Raw genomic sequence first — 21,066 nt, forward strand, 5'->3', positions numbered from 1 at the left:
GTAAGAATGTTAATGCTCTTGTTGTTCTGTATTGTTGTAAATTAATTTTATGTAACAGGTCAAAATCTCATTATGAATGCCTGTAAAATGTTTTCTTAGTCTTTACCTCAAATTGTTAAACACTACTGTTAAAAGACATAAGATTTTTTCCCCCGTTACATTCATTTTTTTATTATTTTCTTAAGAAAATATAATGAGGAAAGCCATCTAATCCCTGTGGGATTTGTTTCCCCCCAAATGGTTTATTATTCTGTTGGGATACATTGTCCTCTCTGTATTTCTCCTCCTCACATGCAAACACACTTTTGTATTGTGAAGACAGAATTTTTAAACAGTACCAAAATTAAGCTTGATCAGAATGACTTTGCAACAGGTTTCAATAAAGCAAGAGCTTTGGGTTATAAAAATGTATGTTCAAGCAAAATAATGATAGAAAGGAAGGAATAATAATAATAATCTGAGATGGTAGTCCAGATTAAGAATTTTATTTAATCAGGATAGACAATAAGAGATCACGTTTTGGATTGTGAATAATCTGGTGCCAAATGCTTTTGATTATGCAAATTGCTTAGCAGATTTGATATTGACATGAGGAAAAAAAAAGACAGCTTCTCTCTTTGGCTATGAAATTATTGCCTAGAGAATCCTGAGGAGCCATTGTTTTGAAGAATATGTTCTGCCATGTGTATGTAAAAATATTCTTGCTATGTGTGTGGTAGTTTCTGAAATGCACAAACTTCGAGTGGGATCAGCTTGCCTGCTGCTATAAATTAAATTGGCCACACTGCATTGAAGTTAGCAATGCAAATTCACCATATCTTTGTTGTGTTTCTTGTTCTCATGTTTTTTTTGTTTTTTTTACATTTATATCCCGCCCTTCTCCGAAGACTCAGGGCGGCTTACATTGTGTAAGGCAATAGTCTCATCCTATTTGTATATTTATATACAAAGTCAACTTATTGCCCCCCCAACAATCTGGGTCCTCATTTTACCTACCTTATAAAGGATGGAAGGCTGAGTCAACCTTGGGCCTGGTGGGACTAGAACCTGCAGTAATTGCAGGCAGCTGTGTTTAATAACAGGCTTCTTACAGCCTGAGCCACACTGCAGCCCAGTTTGAAAGTGGAAGAGCTAGTGAAGACAATGACGTGCTCTATCATACTGGAGCTATCCCATGCACAGTGCTCTTCCCTGCCCACATTTTATCTTCATATACTGACTTTTTCCTATCCTGTACAGCTAGACCACTGAACACTAGCAAGCAGCTGAATATTCAGAAGCAGCCTGCCCGTAACAGTGTGTGCTTGCTTTCCAATTAGAATGTATTGTTCTCTCATACGCACCCCCACCAAATGGTTCCAAAAATCATGTGTTTAATGTAAATACATACCAGTGTTACTTCTCTGCTACTCAGAATATCTTCCATTCTTTCCAGCCCATTCCCATTTTAAAACAAATATTGTTGTACAAAGTACCTGTACTAAAAAAATAATAATAAGCTATTTACACGCTATTAAACTTTGTGTCTCAGGCCTTTTTGAACTACAGTACTCATCATTGGGGAAAAGTACTTAATGTACCTAGGGGGTGTCAACATCTGCCTTACACCTGTTTCAAAATTGGGAAGTTTTTAGGTTTTTCAAGAAAACATTGTGGGTTGTAATCACAACTGGAAGGCCTATCTTACCATTCTTACTAGTCATAAAAGTCCCACATCATATCCCAAAGTCTGCTAGGCTGAAAAAGAAATATGAGGTCCTTTATACAGAATACCTGACAACTTCTGGAAAATGTAAAGTAAGATAATTGCTGTGACATGAATGTTGAGAACCTGCAGGCATTAGCTGCCATCAAGCAGGGATGCTCTAGGCAGAAAATTTTCTACAATGCCATGTTATTGTTTGTGTATACATTGAAGAATGAGCCCACTTTATCTTTTCTCTCAAAATTTGGGCCAATAATGAAGGTTAAATTGGAAGCTGTTAACGAAGTTTGGGCAAGTCATTCCCTCTCAGCCCAACATACCTCACAGGGCTGTTATGGGAAAATTAGGAGAAGGAAGGTGTGTTGGATATGTTTGCCGCCTTGAGTGATATGTAAAAATAATAAAGGTACAATATAAATAATGTATATATAATAATCACATAAACAAACAAACATAACAGGTATTCCCAATTGTATATTTCCCTCTTGGTGACCCATGTGATGTTGTGGCCACCGTTTCAGGATACCTGGAGGCTGTGGGGACCTAGTTGAGGGACAACAGGCTTCAACTGAACCCTGGCAAGACCGAATGGCTTTGAGTACCTTGGGCTCTGGGATCTGGGACTTTGTCATATTTGACTCTTGATGGAGTGGCACTTCCTCAGAAAGACCTGGTCCGCAACTTCTGGGTTCTCCTGGACCTATGACTCCTATTTGAGGAACAGGTGGCAGTCAAGGCTAGGGGAGCCTTTACAAAACTTTGTGTTGTGCACCAGTTGCAGTCTTTCCTGGACCAAGATTCCCTGAATTCGATCGTTCAATCACTAGTCATCGTACGACTGGACTATTGTAATGTGCTCTATATGGGGCTACCTTGGAAGAGCATTTGAACGCTGCAGCTGGTGCAGGCAGTGTGAGTAGTTTTGGGCCCCCCAAAAATGGCCCCTGTAAGACCACTGCTCTGCCAGCTGCATTGGTTACCAGAGCTGTGGTGGTGCAGTGGTTAGAATGTAGCATTGCAGGCTAATTTTGCTGACTGCCAACTGCCAGCACTTTGGCAGTTCGATTCTCACCAGGCTCAAGGTTGACTCAGCTTTCCATCCTTCTGAGGTTGGTAAAATGAGGACCTAGATTACTGGGGGCAATATTCTGAATCTGTAAACCATTCAAAGAAGGCTGTAAAGCATTGTGAAGCGGTATGTAAGTTTAAGTCCTATTGCTATTGCTAGTTTGCTTTCGGGTGCAATTCAATATGTTGGTAATCGCCTTTAAAGCTCTTCATGTCACGGGTCCAGGTTATTTGAGGGACCATCTCACCCCACTGGGATTGGCCTAGTGCTGGTAGAGGAGGCATGCTGCTGGTCCTGTCAGCCTTATTATTCTGGCTGGTGGGGTCCAGGAGGAGGGCCTTCTCATCTGTTGCTCCTTGCCCCTCGACATGAGGTTGGCTCTGACCTCCTATATTTTCATAAGAGCCCAAAGATGTGGCTGTGCCAGTCGGCTTGGGGCCCCAGTGGGGGAACAGTGCAATGGAGGTGGTTGACTGAGTAAAAACAGATCCCAGCGCCACCCCCATTCTCCCCCTACCCTTCTAATGTGTCTTTGATTTTAATGTTTGATTTTAATTTTTTGTTTAATCTAAATGTAACTCTAAGCTGTCCAGAGTTACCCTATAGTAAGATGGGCAGCCAATAAATTTTTTAAAATAAATAAATATTTCTCAACTTATACTTCATTTAGTGGCCAAAGTTACAATGACACTGAAAAAAGAGACTTGCAACTGGTCCTTACACTTAGGACTTGCACAGCATCACCTTGGTCATGTGCTCAAAATTTGAGCGCTTGGCAAGCAACATGTATTTTACAATGGTTGAAATATCCTGGGGTCACATGATTGCTATTTCAGCCTTCCCAGCCAACTTCCTACAAGCAAAGTCAATGGGGGAAACCAATTTGCTTAAAAAACGTGACCTTCACTTAGCAACTGAAATGATTTGCTTAACAATTGTGGCAAAAAAATATCATAACTCACTTAACAACCACCATGCTTAGCAATGGAAGTTCTGGTTCCAATTGAGGTTGTAAGTCAACAGCTACTGTACCTCTGTTGATTACTTGACCACTAAATAAGGGTTTGGGAACAAAGCATATGTTACGTTATAGTGGCTCAAATGAGTGGCATTTCCAAATAATAGCATAAAGCATGAAGACTACTGTTGCTGCTGAAGAGTCACAATGCTTTTTTTTGCTAGTCTGCTTAGCACTTTAATAGGTAACTATGTCATTTGCGTTATCACTAACAAAATTCCCTTGTTTTGACAATCTTTTTGCTACTTGCTTCTTTAAAATCTTTTGAAGCTGGTTTAGTTTATATTTTATAATATAGTTTTGTTATAATGTATATTATAAATTTGTAATATAAATATAATATAGTTATATTTTATAATTTAATAAAGAAATGGTGTAAGATTCTGGGCTATGATTGTGGGTAGGCAGTAGTTTAACATATTGTGGAAATTCAGCCTTTTCTTAGTACACTTGATTAATGGATCAATACATTAAGATCTAAAAGAGTTTATTTGTTGGATAGGACATGTCATGTAAATATATCAGTTACAAAGTATTAGCACTATTGGACGAGAAAACATAGCCAGATAACACTCAGTAGGAATTATTAAATGTTCCTATTATTAGAATTAGAAAATAGAATTATTAATCTATCTTTTCTCCCAGTGTGTTTAATTGACAACTTTCCCAAATATAACAACAACAGCACATCTGACACAGTAGAGGAATGTAGATATTTCAGCACAGACTTAAGCAGGATAGTTCCCTTTGTTGATGGCCCAGTAAGAGAGAGGACGCACACTTCAACAAAGAGGCAGCTTTCACAGTCTTTCTAGTCTTCCATCTTGTTCCATAATAAAAAATCTTCCTGCTCCTCATTTACTTATTGAAGCTGGACCATAAAGCAGCAATTCAGGGACAGTAAAAAGATACTGAAGCTTCCATTTGTAATAGAAGGAGATGGCTAGTAGGTTTATAGAAGCTTGCAAATTCATCCCAGAATCTGTTAAGATAAAAAAAAAAGTGGATAGAAAAATGGTTTCTGTACGTCTAACCACCCTGTTACAATTCTCACATTCTTCTATGCAGTTTTTTGTTTTTGCATGTCTTTTAGCCCAGTAATACAAAAGCAACAATTTTATATAACTCACCAGGATAAATTTTACAGCTACTATGCAGCTCCTTTCTGTCTCTTTCCATACAGGTAGTCCTCAAGTCACAACCACAATTGAGCCCAAAGTTTGCTAAGTGAGACATTTGTTAAGTGAATTGGCCCCATTTTGCGACTTTTCTTGCCACATTTGTTAAATGAATCATTGCATTTGTTAAGTTAGTAACACAGTTGTTAAATGAATCTGGATTCCCCATTGACTTTGCTTGTCAGAAGGTCGCAAAAGGGGATCACATGATCCTAGGACATTGCAACTGTCATAAGTATGAACCAGTTGCAAAGTGTCTGAATTTTGATCAAATGACCATGAGGATGCTGCAACGGTCATAAGTGTCAACGATCATAAGTCACTATTTTCAGTGTTGTAACTTTGAACGGTCACTAAATGAACTGTTGTAAATTGAGGACCAACTGTAATGGGTGAGGTGGCTGGTTTGCAGGTTAACATCCTATCAACTTTACTTCCCACCATTTCTTTAGCCATAATCTTTCACAGTCTGTGGTATGACTGCATTTTGCAATAGGTGGAAACAATGCTTATAGCACAAGCGGCTCTATATTCACCAGCTATATTCACTATGAACTGTGTTTGAATATTAGTAGCTTGGTTTGAGCTGTGAGCTTGGCAATTTGGTTGCAAACATTTTGTCACCATTCGAGGAGACACTGACAATGTCTCCTCGAATAGGGATGGAACATATGCAACCAAATTCCCAAGCTCAGAGCTCAAACCAACAGCCTATGTTCACTATATTTGAGAGCTATACTATAAAGCAGTCACAAATACAACATACAATATGTCTTAGCAGTTTCAATTCTGCTCAGATTAAAGGGATTGTACCTATGGTTAGTGCATGTTTGGTCTTGTACAGGGCTGCCCATTTTAGTTCAGTGGCACAGGAAATTGAACCTAGTATGCCATACAGTTTGGAAATACTAGATTGTTAGGGCGCTCACCCAATTTTTAAAAAATAAAGTTTCAGGCAGTGAAAAGTAGATGGCTACAGGACCAGTCACTTTTGAGTTACGTCATTGTCAATATAACACTTGCTCTAGAGTTCTTCATTCTCAACCAAATCTATGGAATAAATAATATTTCATTGAAAATTAAAGACAGTTCTACATATATATCATCTGACGACAGAGTTGGCCTTCATTGCTTTTGTCACCGTTGAATCCCAGTCATATTTTCACACAAATTTTCACAAATTCAGCTACCTGTGTTCAGGAGAGGCTTCTAGGGCAGGGGATTATCTCCAGGGCTGCTTGCATTCAAAGCTGGGGAAATATCCAGAGTAGTGGCAGCAGCTGTTTCTTCAGGAGCTGGTAGGTGAAATGCAATAAAATATAAACGTGTGATTCTTCTTCTTTCTCCAGCAACCCCTTCTGCTTGCTTGCTTTCAATATAGGATTATTGCCTCTTCCACAAATGGGAAAACTTGCCTTCTACTATTTGTTCTGAGTTTATTTATGAGCATCTATGTGTAACTCCGGCTTCTTACTGTTACATATGAGGCAGGGGTGAAATCTAAAAATTTTCCCTACCGGTTCTGTGGGTGTGGCTTAATTGGTGGGCGTGGCTTGGTGGTCAGATGACTGGGTGGGCGTGGCCAATAACAATAAATAATAAAAATAATAAATAAGGTATACAAAACAATAAGAGGTACCAAAAACCAACTTTCACACTTTACACACACACAATACAACACAACTGACTCACACACAATGTAAAAGCAGCTGCACTTCACCCAAAATGTCCCCTGCAACAAGCAGGAACCTCACACTTTCACACTTTACACACACACAACACAACTGACACACACACACACACACACACACAATGCCACATACAGCTTTTGTGTTGAGATTGTGTTGAGATTTTGTGTTTGTGTAGTTAGAGTGAAACATTACAGAAATACACCAAATCTCACAAAGCTGCACAAATATTTTATTTTATTTTTTTTATTTATTTTTTTAGATCAGGGGTCTCCAACTTTAGTAACTTAGTTGTGGACTTCAACTCCCAAAGTTCCTCATTCAGCAAAGCAGGAAGTCAAAGCAAACTGTAATCAGTAGCTGAAGAAAGCATGCCATTGCCAGCCAGAAAGGAACAGTAATTATAGGTAAGTGAGGAGGGGGAATTGGCTGGGCGTGGGTGGGGGCTCTTGTAAGTGGGGGCTGTTAAAAAGTGAGTTTAAAAGCCTGTGAGGATCAGGAAACTCCTCTGGGATCGCCAGAAGAGGCTTTTAAAACCTCTTTTTTTCCCTTTTTTTCCCCCCTTCAGCTGAAGAGGGTTCTTTTTAAAAAAAATTTTAAACGGTTTTGATGATCTCTGCTCAGCTCCACAATCATCAGAGGTTTTTCTTTTACTTTTAAAGGCATGTTTCGGCTGAAGAAAACCTGTTTTTAAAAGTAAACAAAAAACAAAAAACCTTCCGCTGATGGTGCGGCTCAGCAGAGGTGGGGGGGGGGCAGGGATTTTTGCTACCAGTCCTCTGAACCAGTAGCTACCATTGCTACCAGATTGCACGAGCCGGTCCGAACCGGGAGCATTTCACCCCTGATATGAGGTCAAACAAAACTAGCTGAAATGTGCAACAGTCCTGATTTGGCTCAGGAGCTTTTGCACCAAGTAATTTACTGAAATATTTGAAGAGCACTTGGGTAGCGAAAACTGCATTTTAGGGTGTTCAAGCCAAACTAGGGATTCCCATGGAAGAGTGAACAAGACTGTAGTTTGTGTGAGGGGAGAGAAGCTAGGGATTGGTGCATCCTTGCTGAATTATAACTCCCATAATACTTCAGGGAAAACACTCCAGGGAAATATAAAGCCAATAAAACTGATTAGGTTGGCTTTCTTCACATGCAGAACTCAATAATTTATTGAAACTAGGAATCAAGTACCAATAAATACAATTACCAAGGCTGATTATCTTACCTTTCTCATTTGCAAGCTGGGCCTTCTTTCTGGCAGCCATCTTACCTAAGAATTCAAGGACAATGGTAACATATGAAACTTTTAATTTTTAGAACCAGCTTTGTTTCCTGGGCAAAAAAAGGCCAGGAATATCCTGGGAAAAGGATATGCAGTATCTGCTAAAAATTTGGAAGAAAGAAAAGGGCCATGGATTTCACTATCCCGTAGATTTAATTCCACTGTCTGACCTCTACTTTGTGTCATTTTAGTTGTCTTTTCTTCATGGTGAGAACTGGATTTGAAAATTACATTGATGCACAGAAAGCGTTATGACATATTGTCTGCTTATTATAAACTAACATTCTATAGTACATTTCTTAGATGAGTAAATATAAAATGTGGCAGAACCACAAGGCTGAGTAATTTTAACTATAGATCCTCACCTAAATGCCATGTTCCTTTTCTATGATCTTTCCATTAATAAAACAGCAATCATTTGTTTTCCATTTTAACACCTTAATTCATTACTCTTACTATACCTAAGCCTAAGTACATAATTTGGTTTCTTTCCAGTCCCCCCCCCCCGCCTTTCTGTGTACAATCTCGGGCTTTCTTAAAGAATCATGAACAATAATTGTACAGCCAATATAAGAAAGACAAAGTGATGGGAAATTTAAGTGGATCAGATCTTTCCAGAAGGGGGTGGGAGGGGAATTCAAATCCATGATAAGGGCAATTCAGCTAAAATTACCACATTTATATCCCACGTTTATTTAGTACAATTTGAAGCAGCATACATAATCCTCCCACCTTCAATTTTCCCTACAACAGTCCTATGAGGTGGTTTGGGCTGAGAGAATGACTGGCCCAAAGTCACCCCACTGGCTTTTATGCCTAAGGAAGGACTAGTAGTCACAGCAACCTGGTTTCTAGACCAACACCTTCACCAATGCACCGATTTGATTATTACTATATTCTTATATATAGTCCCAGTGAGGTCAGTAGAGCCTAGGTATCAAGCACAGTTAAGGAATCTTTTTAGGGAAAAAAGGCTTTTAAAAAAAAAAAAAAGTAGATGTTTGTCAAAACAAGGATTACAAAAATGGACACAAATTTATAGGGGGAGGTGGCAGTGAGTGGGAGGAAAAGGAGGAGGAGGATCGTACAAGAAAGTAACAGTTCCTGAAAATGATTTTTCAAAAGCTTATTGCTAATAATATCAAGACTAACAGTAACCATTACTTCAATGCATTAAAAGAAAGATGTTGAACAGCAATTTGTGACTGAAGTTATATTTTTCAGGAAGGCAAATAGTTATTACAGGAGATAACAATGAGCCTTGGTGGCAAAGTGAATGCAGGCTAACCGGCCCACAATCAGGAGTTCTATCCTGACATGCTCAAGATCTTCCATCCTTCCACGGTTTGTAAAATGAGGACTCAGATTATTGGGGGCAGTATGCTGACATTGTAATCTGCCTGGTAAGTGCTGTAAAACACTATGGGGTGATACATAAACATCCTATGCTCTGTTTAACAACATTCACAGTCACTTAATGACCAAAATAGGGAGATGAGAAATTGTGGTAGCTAAGAGAGGGGATCACAATGCCTTTCTTAACAACCAGTACCATCTATGACCATAATGGCAGGCTCCATTGCAGTCATAAATCGAGGACTATTTGCATAAACCATCTCACAAACATGTGACTTCGGGTGGCATAAACCACCACAACAGCTAAAATATTCCTAGCAATCAAAAATCAGTTACAACTGAAATAAATAGATAAAACCCTAGAAAGTGAGAGAACAAACCACACTCAATCTCAATTTTATCTTGAATGTCTTAGAGTGGTTTTAGGTTGCTATGCATGGGAATAATTACCTATGAAGCATTCCTTAATCCTTTAATGACATTACTGTAATTGTCAATAATATTTTATTGTTTAGCATTGATAAGCATTTAATCTGTCTGGTCTAATAAAGTATCTTTTTCTACATTACAGTAAAACTGTTATTGGATTATATTGGGTTTCTACTTAATTTTCGATAAATAGTTTAACAACATTTTACAATTTTTATATATTTGAAAATATGTCTCATTAGAGCTTCTTGAGGAATTTGTGTAGATTGATATTGAGGATAAACCAGGAGACAAAAGTTGCAGCTTCATAATCAGGACTGTTGTAATTCCAGGACACCTTTCCTAGTCTGTCAGGTCAATTCTAAAGAGCTTGAAACATTAATTCATATGCAGTAACCATAAAAAAATATGAAATCTATATTGGGATTCATTTATTTGTTTCTATAAATTAGAATGCGATTACATTTAGACTACTGTCAAAGTTCTGATAAATACATCACCAAAAAAGTTTTCAAGAGCTGGAGCTATTTCTATAGGGAAAATGTTTATCTTTTGGCTTTTCAACACTAGTAATAGTAAAGAAATAATAGAATTGTATAAAATTATGTGGAAAAACTAGGCAATGGGTCTCCTATATTTATAATACTATTCAGCTCATAAAAGTTATTGTCTGGAAGTTCCCATCAGAGGGGTTCGGATGCAATAGTGAACTTAACCCTGCAACGGATGCAAGGGTTGACCCTTAATGGGCCTTCATTGTCCTCTGGTTGACCATTCTGGGAAACATCAGGTTGAACTAATAGGCCCTTCATCTGATCTACTGTGATAATTTTTGCCGAAGACTTTGGCAGCAGCCAGAAGGAACATGGAATAATGTTAGCAATAGCATTGAAAACTGTCCTTCTACATACGCGTCTGAGAATGAATGAACCATAGGCACCAGTGAGAGAGATGCCAATGATGAATGCTGAAAAGGCTATGCCAAAGACAGCTGGGAGCTCCAGAACTGGGTGAGAAGTAGCTGCAGAAAAGTTGGAAATACATGGAATTGAGAAGTCTTGTTCCCTTTGCCCAATAAAACCAGTTGCAAAATATGAAACAAGTCCCAAAAATTAAAGATTTCAAGGGAAAAAAAACCCTAAAATCAAGGTTCCATTCATTTTAATTCATTTCTTGAAACAAAGAGGAAGATTGTTCTAACTCTTACAAAAGAATCTTCTTATTTCAAACTCATTAGATCAAAATTGGGCAGATTTCAGAGTTGTGAGAGGTATGTTATTCTGGTAAACCTTGCAAATAATGCATATACTTTGAATTTAAAGAATTTAAAGTCAGCTAATATTTTCCAGTATGATAATTAAGGGTATACAAAACCTATTTGTATATGTTCTGGAGAAGTTTGGAATATCTGGTTCTTCCTCTGCACACTATTCCAGACATTTTAGAATGGCAAAAAAACAGGCTATGTGTGCAATTCAACCAGTGAAACAACTATTTTTATTAACAGGCTATTTACAAATTAAATAGATGTCTTAAGTTGTTTGGAATTGCTAGAAGTGTTGTTTATAGTGAATTTATATTTCAAAATTCTCTTTATTTTACTATTGCTCCTGTTATTTTTCCAATTCTGCTTTTTCTTAAATATTATGAGTCCTGGGGGCATAGTGATTAGAATGCAGTATTGCAGGCTAACTATGCCCACAGCCAGGAGTTCGATCCTGACCGGCTCAAGGTTGACTCAGCTTCCATCCTTCTGAGGTTAGTAAAATGAGGACCCAGACTGATGGGAGCAATTTGCTGACTCTGAAAACAGCTCAGAGAGTGCTGTAAAGCACTATGGAGCAGTATAAATATGTTGCTATTGTAATTCCTTAGCTGCTTATCTCTAAGTTTTTCCTTTCATTTTCTCCCTCATTAACAGATCTTATTTTGTTTATATTTATTTCCTTCCTCCTTGTGTGGAGAGTTATTTTAACTTTCAGATAGCTAGACAGGTTTTAAACAATTCCCTTCCTCCTCCCTGTCCCAGGTAATTCCTTCTTGTAACATTAAAGAGTTGACTTATAGATAACATTGTAGAGACAAAGAGTTGCCAGCTGCTTTATCTTTATATATTTATTCTCTGCTCTCTTCTTTCCTTCTCTCTGGGATCTTAAGCTCATAACTCACCCTCCCTCTCACTGCCTCTTCCCCTGGAATCCCAACCATCAAATGTCTCTTCAGAAGTCTTTGAAGTGACTTTTGAACTCCACTGTTTTCTGTCACCTAGATGTATCATAACTTCTCCTGTGATGGACAGTACTTCCATGTTCTTGTCAGTCTTTGTCTTTCACCTCTCCCCCAAACAACAGCTAAATTTCTAATAACAACTTCTTTTAGACTCCCTGTCTCTGCTTATGTGTGTGATTCATGCAACTTGGGTCAACATGACAAGAACAAATTTTATAACCTTGGACATTCTGTCACAGGAGATACCCAGAGTGAGATCAGGAGGAGATTCAGCACAGTCTGCTCCTGAATCGGTAAGTTTCGCACACCCTTAATGAGAAGTAACTGGAATCATATTGTTAAACAAGTGGAAGCTTTCCTTTTTCTTTTCTTTTTTTTTGGTGGGGGGCACCACTATGGAAATAGACCCAAATGTATACCTTGAAGAACTAGAAAAACATGGTAGAAGGAGTCATTGATCTGGCCGTATTTGAGCCTTTCCATGATACTGATGTGCCGCCACCCCTCCTCCCCCTGCTTCTTTTGCTATATACATAAGACATTTGCTTTCACTTTGTGCCCAACCCATACCTCGGGCTGCTTAAAATCATCCTTAAATGTTCTGATGTTAAAGCTCTATTTTGACCTGCGAGCAGCAAAAATGCCATGATAGTCATGGATACAATCATGTGTTTGGTTGTCTATCTTATTGATAGACCTATCAGGTGAACCACAGGATCAATAGGTGCCTTTTCTTTATTAATTATTAATCCTCAGCTCAGGGGCCTGAATCTGCCTGAATTGCTCAGCAGTGATGGGGAGCTGCAAGATGAAATGTACGAGAGAGATTTTTCTCTTTTTCTACTGCTTCACAGCACAGCCCCTAACCGTGCATGGTACAATAGCAGAACAAATAACAGCTATAAGTCTGTTATAAGTCTAACACACACAGTTGTTTTAGAATCAGCTTGCATAACTGACTTTCTACATCTACCTGTAGTTTGCTTGATCTAGGCCTGAGGACTGGCTAGAACCATGATGGCAAACCTTTGATGTTCCCGCATGCCAGCCTGCATGCCGGAAGTGGCATGCGAAACCATCCTGCGAGGTATGTGCAGCCCTGCTGGCCTTCGCACATGCGGGAGTAGTGATACCCGGAAGAGCAGTGGTCCATTATGCATGCACACGCTGGCACCCAAACATCCAGGTATCAGCCTGGAAGCATGCTCGATGAACAGCTGGCCCTCGCGCATGCATGCAACGTCAACCCAGAAGGTCGGTTGCTGGCCTGCACATGTGTGCCAGAACGCCGCTCTTCTGGGTTCTGCCGCCTCTGCATGTGCAATGGCCAGCTTGTGTGTGATCACAGGAATACGGAAGAGGAGCCAGCAACATTCTTTACGGGATGGTTTCGCCGACACTGAGCTAGTAAACAGCCCTTCATTCCAATCACCTTGCTTGGGCAGCTGATCTGCATTCTGGGAGAGGCAGCAAATGAAAGAGAATCAAGCCCCAGCACATAGTTAAACCTGCAGGACAGCCATTTTTCAAAATAATTGCCAGTTGTGGTTGTACAAATGCTTTTCTTGTCAGCTGGTGACACTGAGAAAGTGTGAGAAAAGTGGCCTTCTTTGTGTGGGAAATGACATTGTCCTCTGGCTGCAAGCCAGGGTTAAATGCAATGGGGAACAGCAATGGGAAGAGCAAGGCTTATCTGCTGGTTCACAGATGGGAGTAGAGCACTTGAACTGAGCTATGGGAAAAGCCCTGGGAGCTCTTCTAGGAGAGGAGATGGCATTCAGATTCAGAATTGACTTTATTCTCCATATCCCAGGATATTTGTTTAAAAAAGTAAGACTTCAGCACATACTCACTTGGAACTTGCTGTGCCTTCTGCAACTTCCTGGTCTCCTTTGCTTTTGCTTGCTGGTTAGCCAGGGAATTATCTGTGGCAAAGAATGTAAGAGTCAAGGAGGGAGAGACTGACAAAAACATAAATCTGGAAATGGCTTCCATAAAGCAAGTGCATATTTTTGAGTTACACTGGCCCACCCAATCACTGCTTTGTATTGCCTATAACTAGATGTGAGGAGATGCACAAGAAAGTGTCATATATCTCTGGATTTTCATTCATATCCTGGAAAGGAGTGGTGTGGATTGTCTTCCCCAAAATGCAGGCACTGGAATCTCTCTGGAGCGAGGGATGCCATTCTCCCGAGTCAACAGCCAAGCGCCTACCTGGCTTCAGAGTAGGAGGAGCTGGTCTGAGTGGAGTTTCTACGGTCACCATGATGGGCTTTGTGAAGGTACGCTGGAAGTCCCTGCTGGCTGGCTCTTCTCTCCTGCAGGCTTTGTTCTCAAACTGGCACTGAAATAAAAATCTGTCTCAAAGAGTATCTCTTTGCAAGGGGGAAAACATCTGAACCCAATGCCACTGTCTTTTTCAATAAGATCATGCATCTAATTTCCCAAATAAGTTACATTAAGCAATTCTGTGCAGAAACTCATTTGAGATAAATTAAGAAGCTTCCCTTTTGCCTTGCCCCCAAGTTCTCAGTTGTTCTTAAGCACTACTTTTCCACGCTTTGGACAAAACATATGCCATAGCTCAGTGATCGAGCACCTGATTTGCATACAAAACCTCCAAGACAGGTGGAAGAAACATGGGTGTCTTATACCCTCTCTATCCAAATGGTCAACCCAAAGCTTGGCAGGTAGCCTGACCTAACACAAGACATTTTCTTATGTCAGGGCACTGTCGGAGACAGAAAGTGAGTATTTGCACAGAGCTCCTGGACAGTTGTTAAAAGCTCATTTCCCTGCTCTAAAAGGCTATAGAGACCTTGGGGATTAAACTGCTAGTTTTGCTGGAGTCATGAGGTTCCCTGCTGCAGAGTGTCAGGCGGCAATGTAAGAAATGAATGGAGTGATTGGAGCGAGGCTGGAGCACAAAACTTAATCCTTGGCGTTGGTGGTAACTTGGGCGCAATGTTTGGTCCTGAACTGTCTGTTGAGGTGCTAACAGGTTGACATGGGAATCAGCTGCACAGCCATGCTGGATAAGCAGGTATGAAGTTATCACTGAAGAATCCGAAGAGGCAGAGATGAAGCATTGTTGGATGGTGAAGCCAAGACAGAAGTGAAATGTGACCAAAGATGCCTGGAGGACAAAAAAACAAACAAACCCAAATGCTTGATCTTGAAAGAACGGAGTAAGGAATAGAGAAAGTATTTTGGGACTCTGCCTGCAGGGGCTGGAACCAAATATATACAACCATATGGATTTTTCTTGATGGTTATCATAAATATGGTTGTAGTTACTTTTCTAAAAAAAACTCTCCCAAAAAATGCTGACTGACCAGCTAACAGTTTATATTTGTTGTTGTTAGTTGTGAAATCGTGTCCAACCCATCGCGACCCCATGGACAACATTCCTCCAGGCCTTCCTGTCCTCTATCATCCTCAACAGTTTATACTATTTCCTTGTAAAAACTGGGTAATCCCAACAACTGTATTTGGCAAAATGAAGGCTTGTTTACTGAAGGCTTCCCAATAGAGGAAATCCAACCTAAAAACTCACTTTTTCTTACATAACTGCTACCAAAAAAAGAAAAAAAATATTCACTCAAGTGACCAATCCTTGAAGGAGCCTAGAAGTAGCCTCTAAGTAACATAGTCTTTGAGGATCTTCTTTCCCAGTTTCCCAAAGCTGATACCCTCCAGATAAGCTGGATTTTGAAGCCCATCATCTCAGTAGTATCTAAATTGGTACTTTAAAAGAAATAAGCAGACTTTGGCCTAATTAAGGTGAGAGATGCTGGTACTCCTGGCCACAACTGCTGAAATAAGACAGCTTGGAATTGTGAAGTGGCCGTGCACTATTTAAGGGACAAGAAATTTGAATTTCTGCACCAGAAATATTTTTTTTTTCAAAATTGTTTGTTACTTCCACAAAGATCTGGCTGTTGGCAGGGACGATAAAGAGTCCTAGTTGTTTGACGAATGCCTCAGAACTGGACACTTCTAGGCTGAGCTGGACATGGTGAAAAAGACGGTCCTGTAACTTTTTGTCTTCTGAGGAAAATGCCTGAGGTGAAGTAGAAAATACAAGGGAAACTTTAAGAAAGAAAGAGGTTTATATTTGGCACAAGAGTTTAATTGTAAGAATCTCAGACCTTCTATTGGTCTGTCAACCACCTCCATATATTTAACTGCTATTGTCAATCAGGGCAAGGAATATTGTTGGACAGAAAATCACCAAGCATGCAAGCTAAGGCTTAAAAGATTTCATGTGAAGTGTTCTTTAGCAACCAGACCAGAAAGGTACTGAAGCAATGGTGAAATCCATATTTTTTTGCTACAGGTTCTGTAGGTATGGCTTGATGGGCGTGGTGTGGCTTGGTGGGCGTGGCAGGGGAAGGATACTGCAAAATCTCCATTCCCACCCCACTCCAGGAGAAGGATATTGCAAAATTCCCATTCCCTCACCACTCCTGGGGGAAGGATATTGCAAAAACACCATTCCCAGCCCACTCTGGGGCCAGCCAAAGGGGGTATTTGCTGGTTCTCCAAACTACTCAAAATTTCCACTACCGGTTCTCCAAACTGCTCAAAATTTCCACTATCAGTTCTCCAGAACCTGTCAGAACCTGCTGGATTTCATCCCTGTACTGAAGTGTATGCTAAGATTACCTCTAAAAACTAATGTATTCTGTAAGAACACCTTTGTGCCTGGTTGTTTAATGGCTTTGTTTCAGCAAAGAGCTGACATTTTATCTGTAAAGTAGCAGTTTACTCATTCTACTCAGCCATTCCTACCAACAAAAGTTCGGCTGGCTAGTTGCATCATTCTTTGAAGTAGCTTCCTATGTTTATGCAATGCAATCTCTTACAAATGGTGTTCTTGGTGGCAGCTGAAGGTCTACCCATCCACCCTTCCATATGAAATCGTATTCTAGGAGACCTATTCTCTCTCCAAACCTGGAACCATCTCAGCTAATTTACTTACTTTCTTTATATCCTCCCTTTCATGCATGGGCTTTTGGATCCCGTGGCATAAATCAGACTCAACTTTCTCCGTTTCAGTGGCAGGCAAGGTAGAGAGAACAGAACTGTCCTCTCTCTTCCATTTGTTTTCCCAGCCTGTGGCGACAGCCTCTGGAAACGGCTGTCTCTCAACTGCAAGTTTGGAAAGATGCAAGAACATGGGCCCAAAGGGTTCATGATTCTCCAGAGGAACAGCAGGTGTGGCCTCTGCAAAGACAGAGAGAGAGAGAGAACAAGTGTGAGATACAGACAGCAGCTTCTTTTAGTAGGTGAACTCTTTCATGTATTACTGAGCTCATAAAGGTTTGAGTTTCAGTACGATATGATTCTCTCCTCTATGGATTCAGTGTGTTCAGTGGAACAAAGAGGTGGAATGATCTCTATACAGTAAAATCAGGCGGACATTAAGTTGTGAGTGTCATGAAATATTTTATACACTCAGCAAAAAAACATAGAGGCACATTTGGGGTCAGCTGTCTATACATAGTGCCAGGACAATTAAATTAATATAATGTGTCATGTTACCCTCACTGCACCTTCACTGCAGTATGTGATTTATCTGCAAACTCTTTTATCTGGCATACTAGCAGCGCCCTCTAGAGAGTCATGGCTCCAATACCATTAACCTGAAGATTAACTAAAAAAACAACAACCTTCCTTTCTTTTTTAATCTAAACTAAGTACAGTACTGATGGGTTTACTAACTAGGCAGTCTGCATTAGAAAATTAATTTTAATCACAATTGTTCCAAACAGCAATCTCTTTCCGCCAAAAGGATGCCTGGTTTTAAATCCCCCCAAATATAACTGGCTGGATTTGGGCCCATCCAGCCAGTTAAACTAATACACTTTTCCAATGGATCTTCCAGCAAAGATTTCTGCACATGATATGAAAAGCAAATCACAAGCAACTAGTTAAGTTAGTTGGATGGATGGGCTTTTTAAATTTGTATGCAAATCTGAGTTGTAACAATTGTTTTCCTTACTTTTTCTCTCTTTCTACTTTTCCCAAGGAAACTCCTTTATTAAGCATGGATAATCATCTGCATAATTTAAAAAAAAACAATTTCTCACTAATTCCTCCATTTAATTAGATGTTAAGCCTGTCCCATGTGCTCTTAATTATTTCACAAATTTTTAAATCAGTATATTGGTGGCCCTTTGAGTATTGGAAAAGTAAATATAAACTGCAATGTTAGGCATTTGCAGAGATTGGCTGAGAACAACCATCCTTGCACTGAAGGTCTCTTGAGTAGCTGGCCAGCCTAGGATGTGTCAGAAGGTTCGTCCATATAATTGTTTTTTTCAAATCGTTAAAATTACTATTTTACGAAATAATTTAATAGATTAATATCAAATAAAACCTGAGCTTTGTGATCACAGTTTTTGAGCTCATTGACACTCTTGTGATACATAGCTTTAAAATGTTTTTTTAAAAAAAACAAGTTTTCCTAGGCTGTTGGTTTGAGCTCCAAGTTTGGTAATTTGGTTTCAAATGTTTCGTCACCATTTGAGGAGACATTGTCAGTGCGACTTGAATTGTGCTCGCCTTTTATGAGATGCAAATTAGTCTGAAGTAAGTTCTCTGCCTTGACTTGTATATTTAAAAAGATCAAATAATAATTTCCATCATTTCACACAGATGTCAGTTGGCTTCAAGTTCAACCTCAGTCTCCTTGGGTATACTCACCATGTAGTGTGGCCTATCAGAAGAGGTTCGGCTATATCAAAAAATCTGAATAGACTATTAGTCATAGTCAATAATTCAAAAATATTTATGATGGGAAGATATGACACTTCAAAAATCTAAAAAATTGTAAAATTTGGTTGGGTTTCAAGTCAGTCTTTACTCCTGATTACTAAAGTACATGAAAGATCTCCCTCTACCTCTTTCTGGTTATCTCAGTTCCATAAGACAGAGTACCACCAGTCTTTTTGCAGAAAGAATTAAAAACAATGCAGAAGGTATTGCAAAATGAATTTCCAGAATAGAGGTATAACAATGCTCCTGTCCCTCATGATACACTGTTGGTATGTTTCCAAACTATTCAGTGAATGAGGGGTCCTTAGTGCTTTCTGACCTTGCTTGTTTTCTTGCAGAAGTTTTATTACTCAAACAAGGTAACATCAACAGTGCTAGTAAGGAGTGCAATTTGCTGTACCACACTCCTTAGCTTCCTACAATCCTGAGGTTCAAATAATCCCCTTTATTGGTCTTTGGTGAGAACCGTATTTTTCAGAGTATAAGACGCACTTTAGTTTTTGGGGAGGAAAATAAAAAAAAGCTGATTGGCAGGTGGATTGGCCTCCCAGAATACCCCCAATCAGCTGTTCCCAGAGGTGAATTTTAGCAGCAGGTTCCTTAGTTGTGAGCTCTCTGCCTTGCTTTTTTTTTTTTTCCTGTCTCTGAAACTCTGTTTCAGAAAAAACTTTTTTCTGCCTCTGAAAGCCTCCAAAACAGAACTTCAGAAAAAAAGCCTCTGAAGGTCTGTTTGGGGGCTTCTTTTCTGAAGCTTCTTTCCGCCTCTGAAACCTCCATTTGAGAAGCTGCGTGGGCTGTATTTGGAGTATAAGACGCACCCAGATTTTTACTTTCTTTTTTTGGGGAAAAGGTGTGTCATATACTCCAAAAAATACGGTATTTTTCCACCTCAGTCCTTTGAACAACTACCTACCATTCAGTCCAACAATCAGAAGAAACCTGTTCACCCGCTCAGCTTCGGTGTAAGAGGTGAATGCCGGTAGCTTCTGCTCTGCTGCATATTGTAAAGGATCTCTAGCATTAGCCAGCTCAAGAGATATCTGCTGAATCACAGTGAGAGGCTGCTTCTTTTCTGGGTTGCTGACCGTGACTTTGTGTGAAGCCTGGAATGAAAGCAGTCCAGATGGATACGTTGAGAGCACTGAAATCAAGAGCAACAGCTAACTCAAAGGGGAGGCAGGCCAGGGAATCAAACAGAATGATAGTGCTTAGAAAGGTTCGTAGGTAGAAAAGCAACTCCTCTCTTTCACCAATAAGGAATAATGTGGAGTGACATCCAGCCAAAGAAATAGTGTTTGATGCCAGGGAGAACAATGGTACAGACTAGCATACAGAAAAAGGTGGGTGAGACTGCCTAATTCTGTAAATATTTGTATTTACATTTGCAAATGAGGAGACAGACAATGTCAGGTATCTACCAATAGCATTTTTTTTGCTGAAAAGAGAGCATCAAGAAGCCCAAAGTGTGCCATGGCAGATCCTGCCCGTACCAGTACATGCAGCTGTCCAGTGAAACAGTGGACACGAACCATCCATTGGGCAGTTCCTTCGCTCTTCAGGATCAGGAGGAGCCCCTGGCGTGGAGATCTTCCAACCGCATGAAGCTCCACAATCAGAGGGGCCAGCTTGGGCCTAGAAGAGAGCAGACTGCCATCTCCCCCTTTAGTATCAGACCATCAAGTTAAAAATTATGGAATCAGGTCTGTGCTTCCACAAATTGTTAGGATTCCTTGAATATCACACACACGCACACACACACACACGGTTTCAGCAACATCCAAAGTGAATTATATTTGCAAGCCTGTTCCCAATGTTTGTGATTTTTATTTCATTTTTAGGTACTTTGAGATAAGCCATTTTGATGCAGTTTATCATAGGCCTGTTTTTTCCATCCTTTTCCATTCCCCACCCAACTCCAAAGAACAATGTCAGCGTTCCATAAAACTCCAGCGTCTTCTAAATATAAATGGCTTTGCTGTGTTATTTCCAGCCACCCATCAATGTTAGACCCTCTGGACAAGGTGCGAGTGCATACCTGGGGGCAACACCTTTGGAAAGGATAATGTGAACTTCAAGATCTTGAGGCGGGTCAGGATTCTGGCAAATTCTCAGAGGCTGCAGCTGGCGTTGAGAAGCCAAGTGCTTGGATGTTAGGAAATTCCTATGCAATTTGCAAGTTGCCTGGGCATTCCCACCTATTGAAGGACAAAGCAAAAAAAGAATTAAGAATGTATGTAACTGCTGAGGTAGGATCTTACTAAGGAAAAAAAAACTTTGGCTGTTTCCGCTAATTTAACATCAAAGACCCTTTCAATCCAATTCCACTCTT

General features: G+C 39.9%; 1 protein-coding gene and 1 long non-coding RNA gene across 2 annotated transcripts; both read right to left on the bottom strand.

Moving 5' to 3' along the window:
• Positions 1-4,262: 4,262 nt before the first annotated feature.
• Positions 4,263-8,345, bottom strand: LOC131192556 (uncharacterized). The gene is made up of 3 exons (XR_009153750.1): positions 7,881-8,345; positions 6,161-6,265; positions 4,263-4,774 (listed from the first exon to the last, which is right to left on the bottom strand). It is a non-coding gene; the product is annotated as an uncharacterized LOC131192556 (long non-coding RNA).
• A 5,349-nt stretch (positions 8,346-13,694) lies between these two features.
• Positions 13,695-21,028, bottom strand: TGFBR3L (transforming growth factor beta receptor 3 like). The gene is made up of 8 exons (XM_058171783.1): positions 20,773-21,028; positions 20,228-20,384; positions 19,651-19,840; positions 16,939-17,183; positions 15,877-16,017; positions 14,773-15,090; positions 14,169-14,298; positions 13,695-13,876 (listed from the first exon to the last, which is right to left on the bottom strand). Exons 2-8 carry the CDS (start codon positions 20,267-20,269, stop codon positions 13,710-13,712), a joined length of 1,233 nt encoding a protein of 410 aa, XP_058027766.1. The 5' UTR covers positions 20,270-20,384; positions 20,773-21,028; the 3' UTR covers positions 13,695-13,709.
• Positions 21,029-21,066: the final 38 nt, after the last annotated feature.

This window comes from Ahaetulla prasina, chromosome 2 (genome assembly GCF_028640845.1).
Source record: "Ahaetulla prasina isolate Xishuangbanna chromosome 2, ASM2864084v1, whole genome shotgun sequence".
NCBI lineage: Eukaryota > Metazoa > Chordata > Lepidosauria > Squamata > Colubridae > Ahaetulla > Ahaetulla prasina.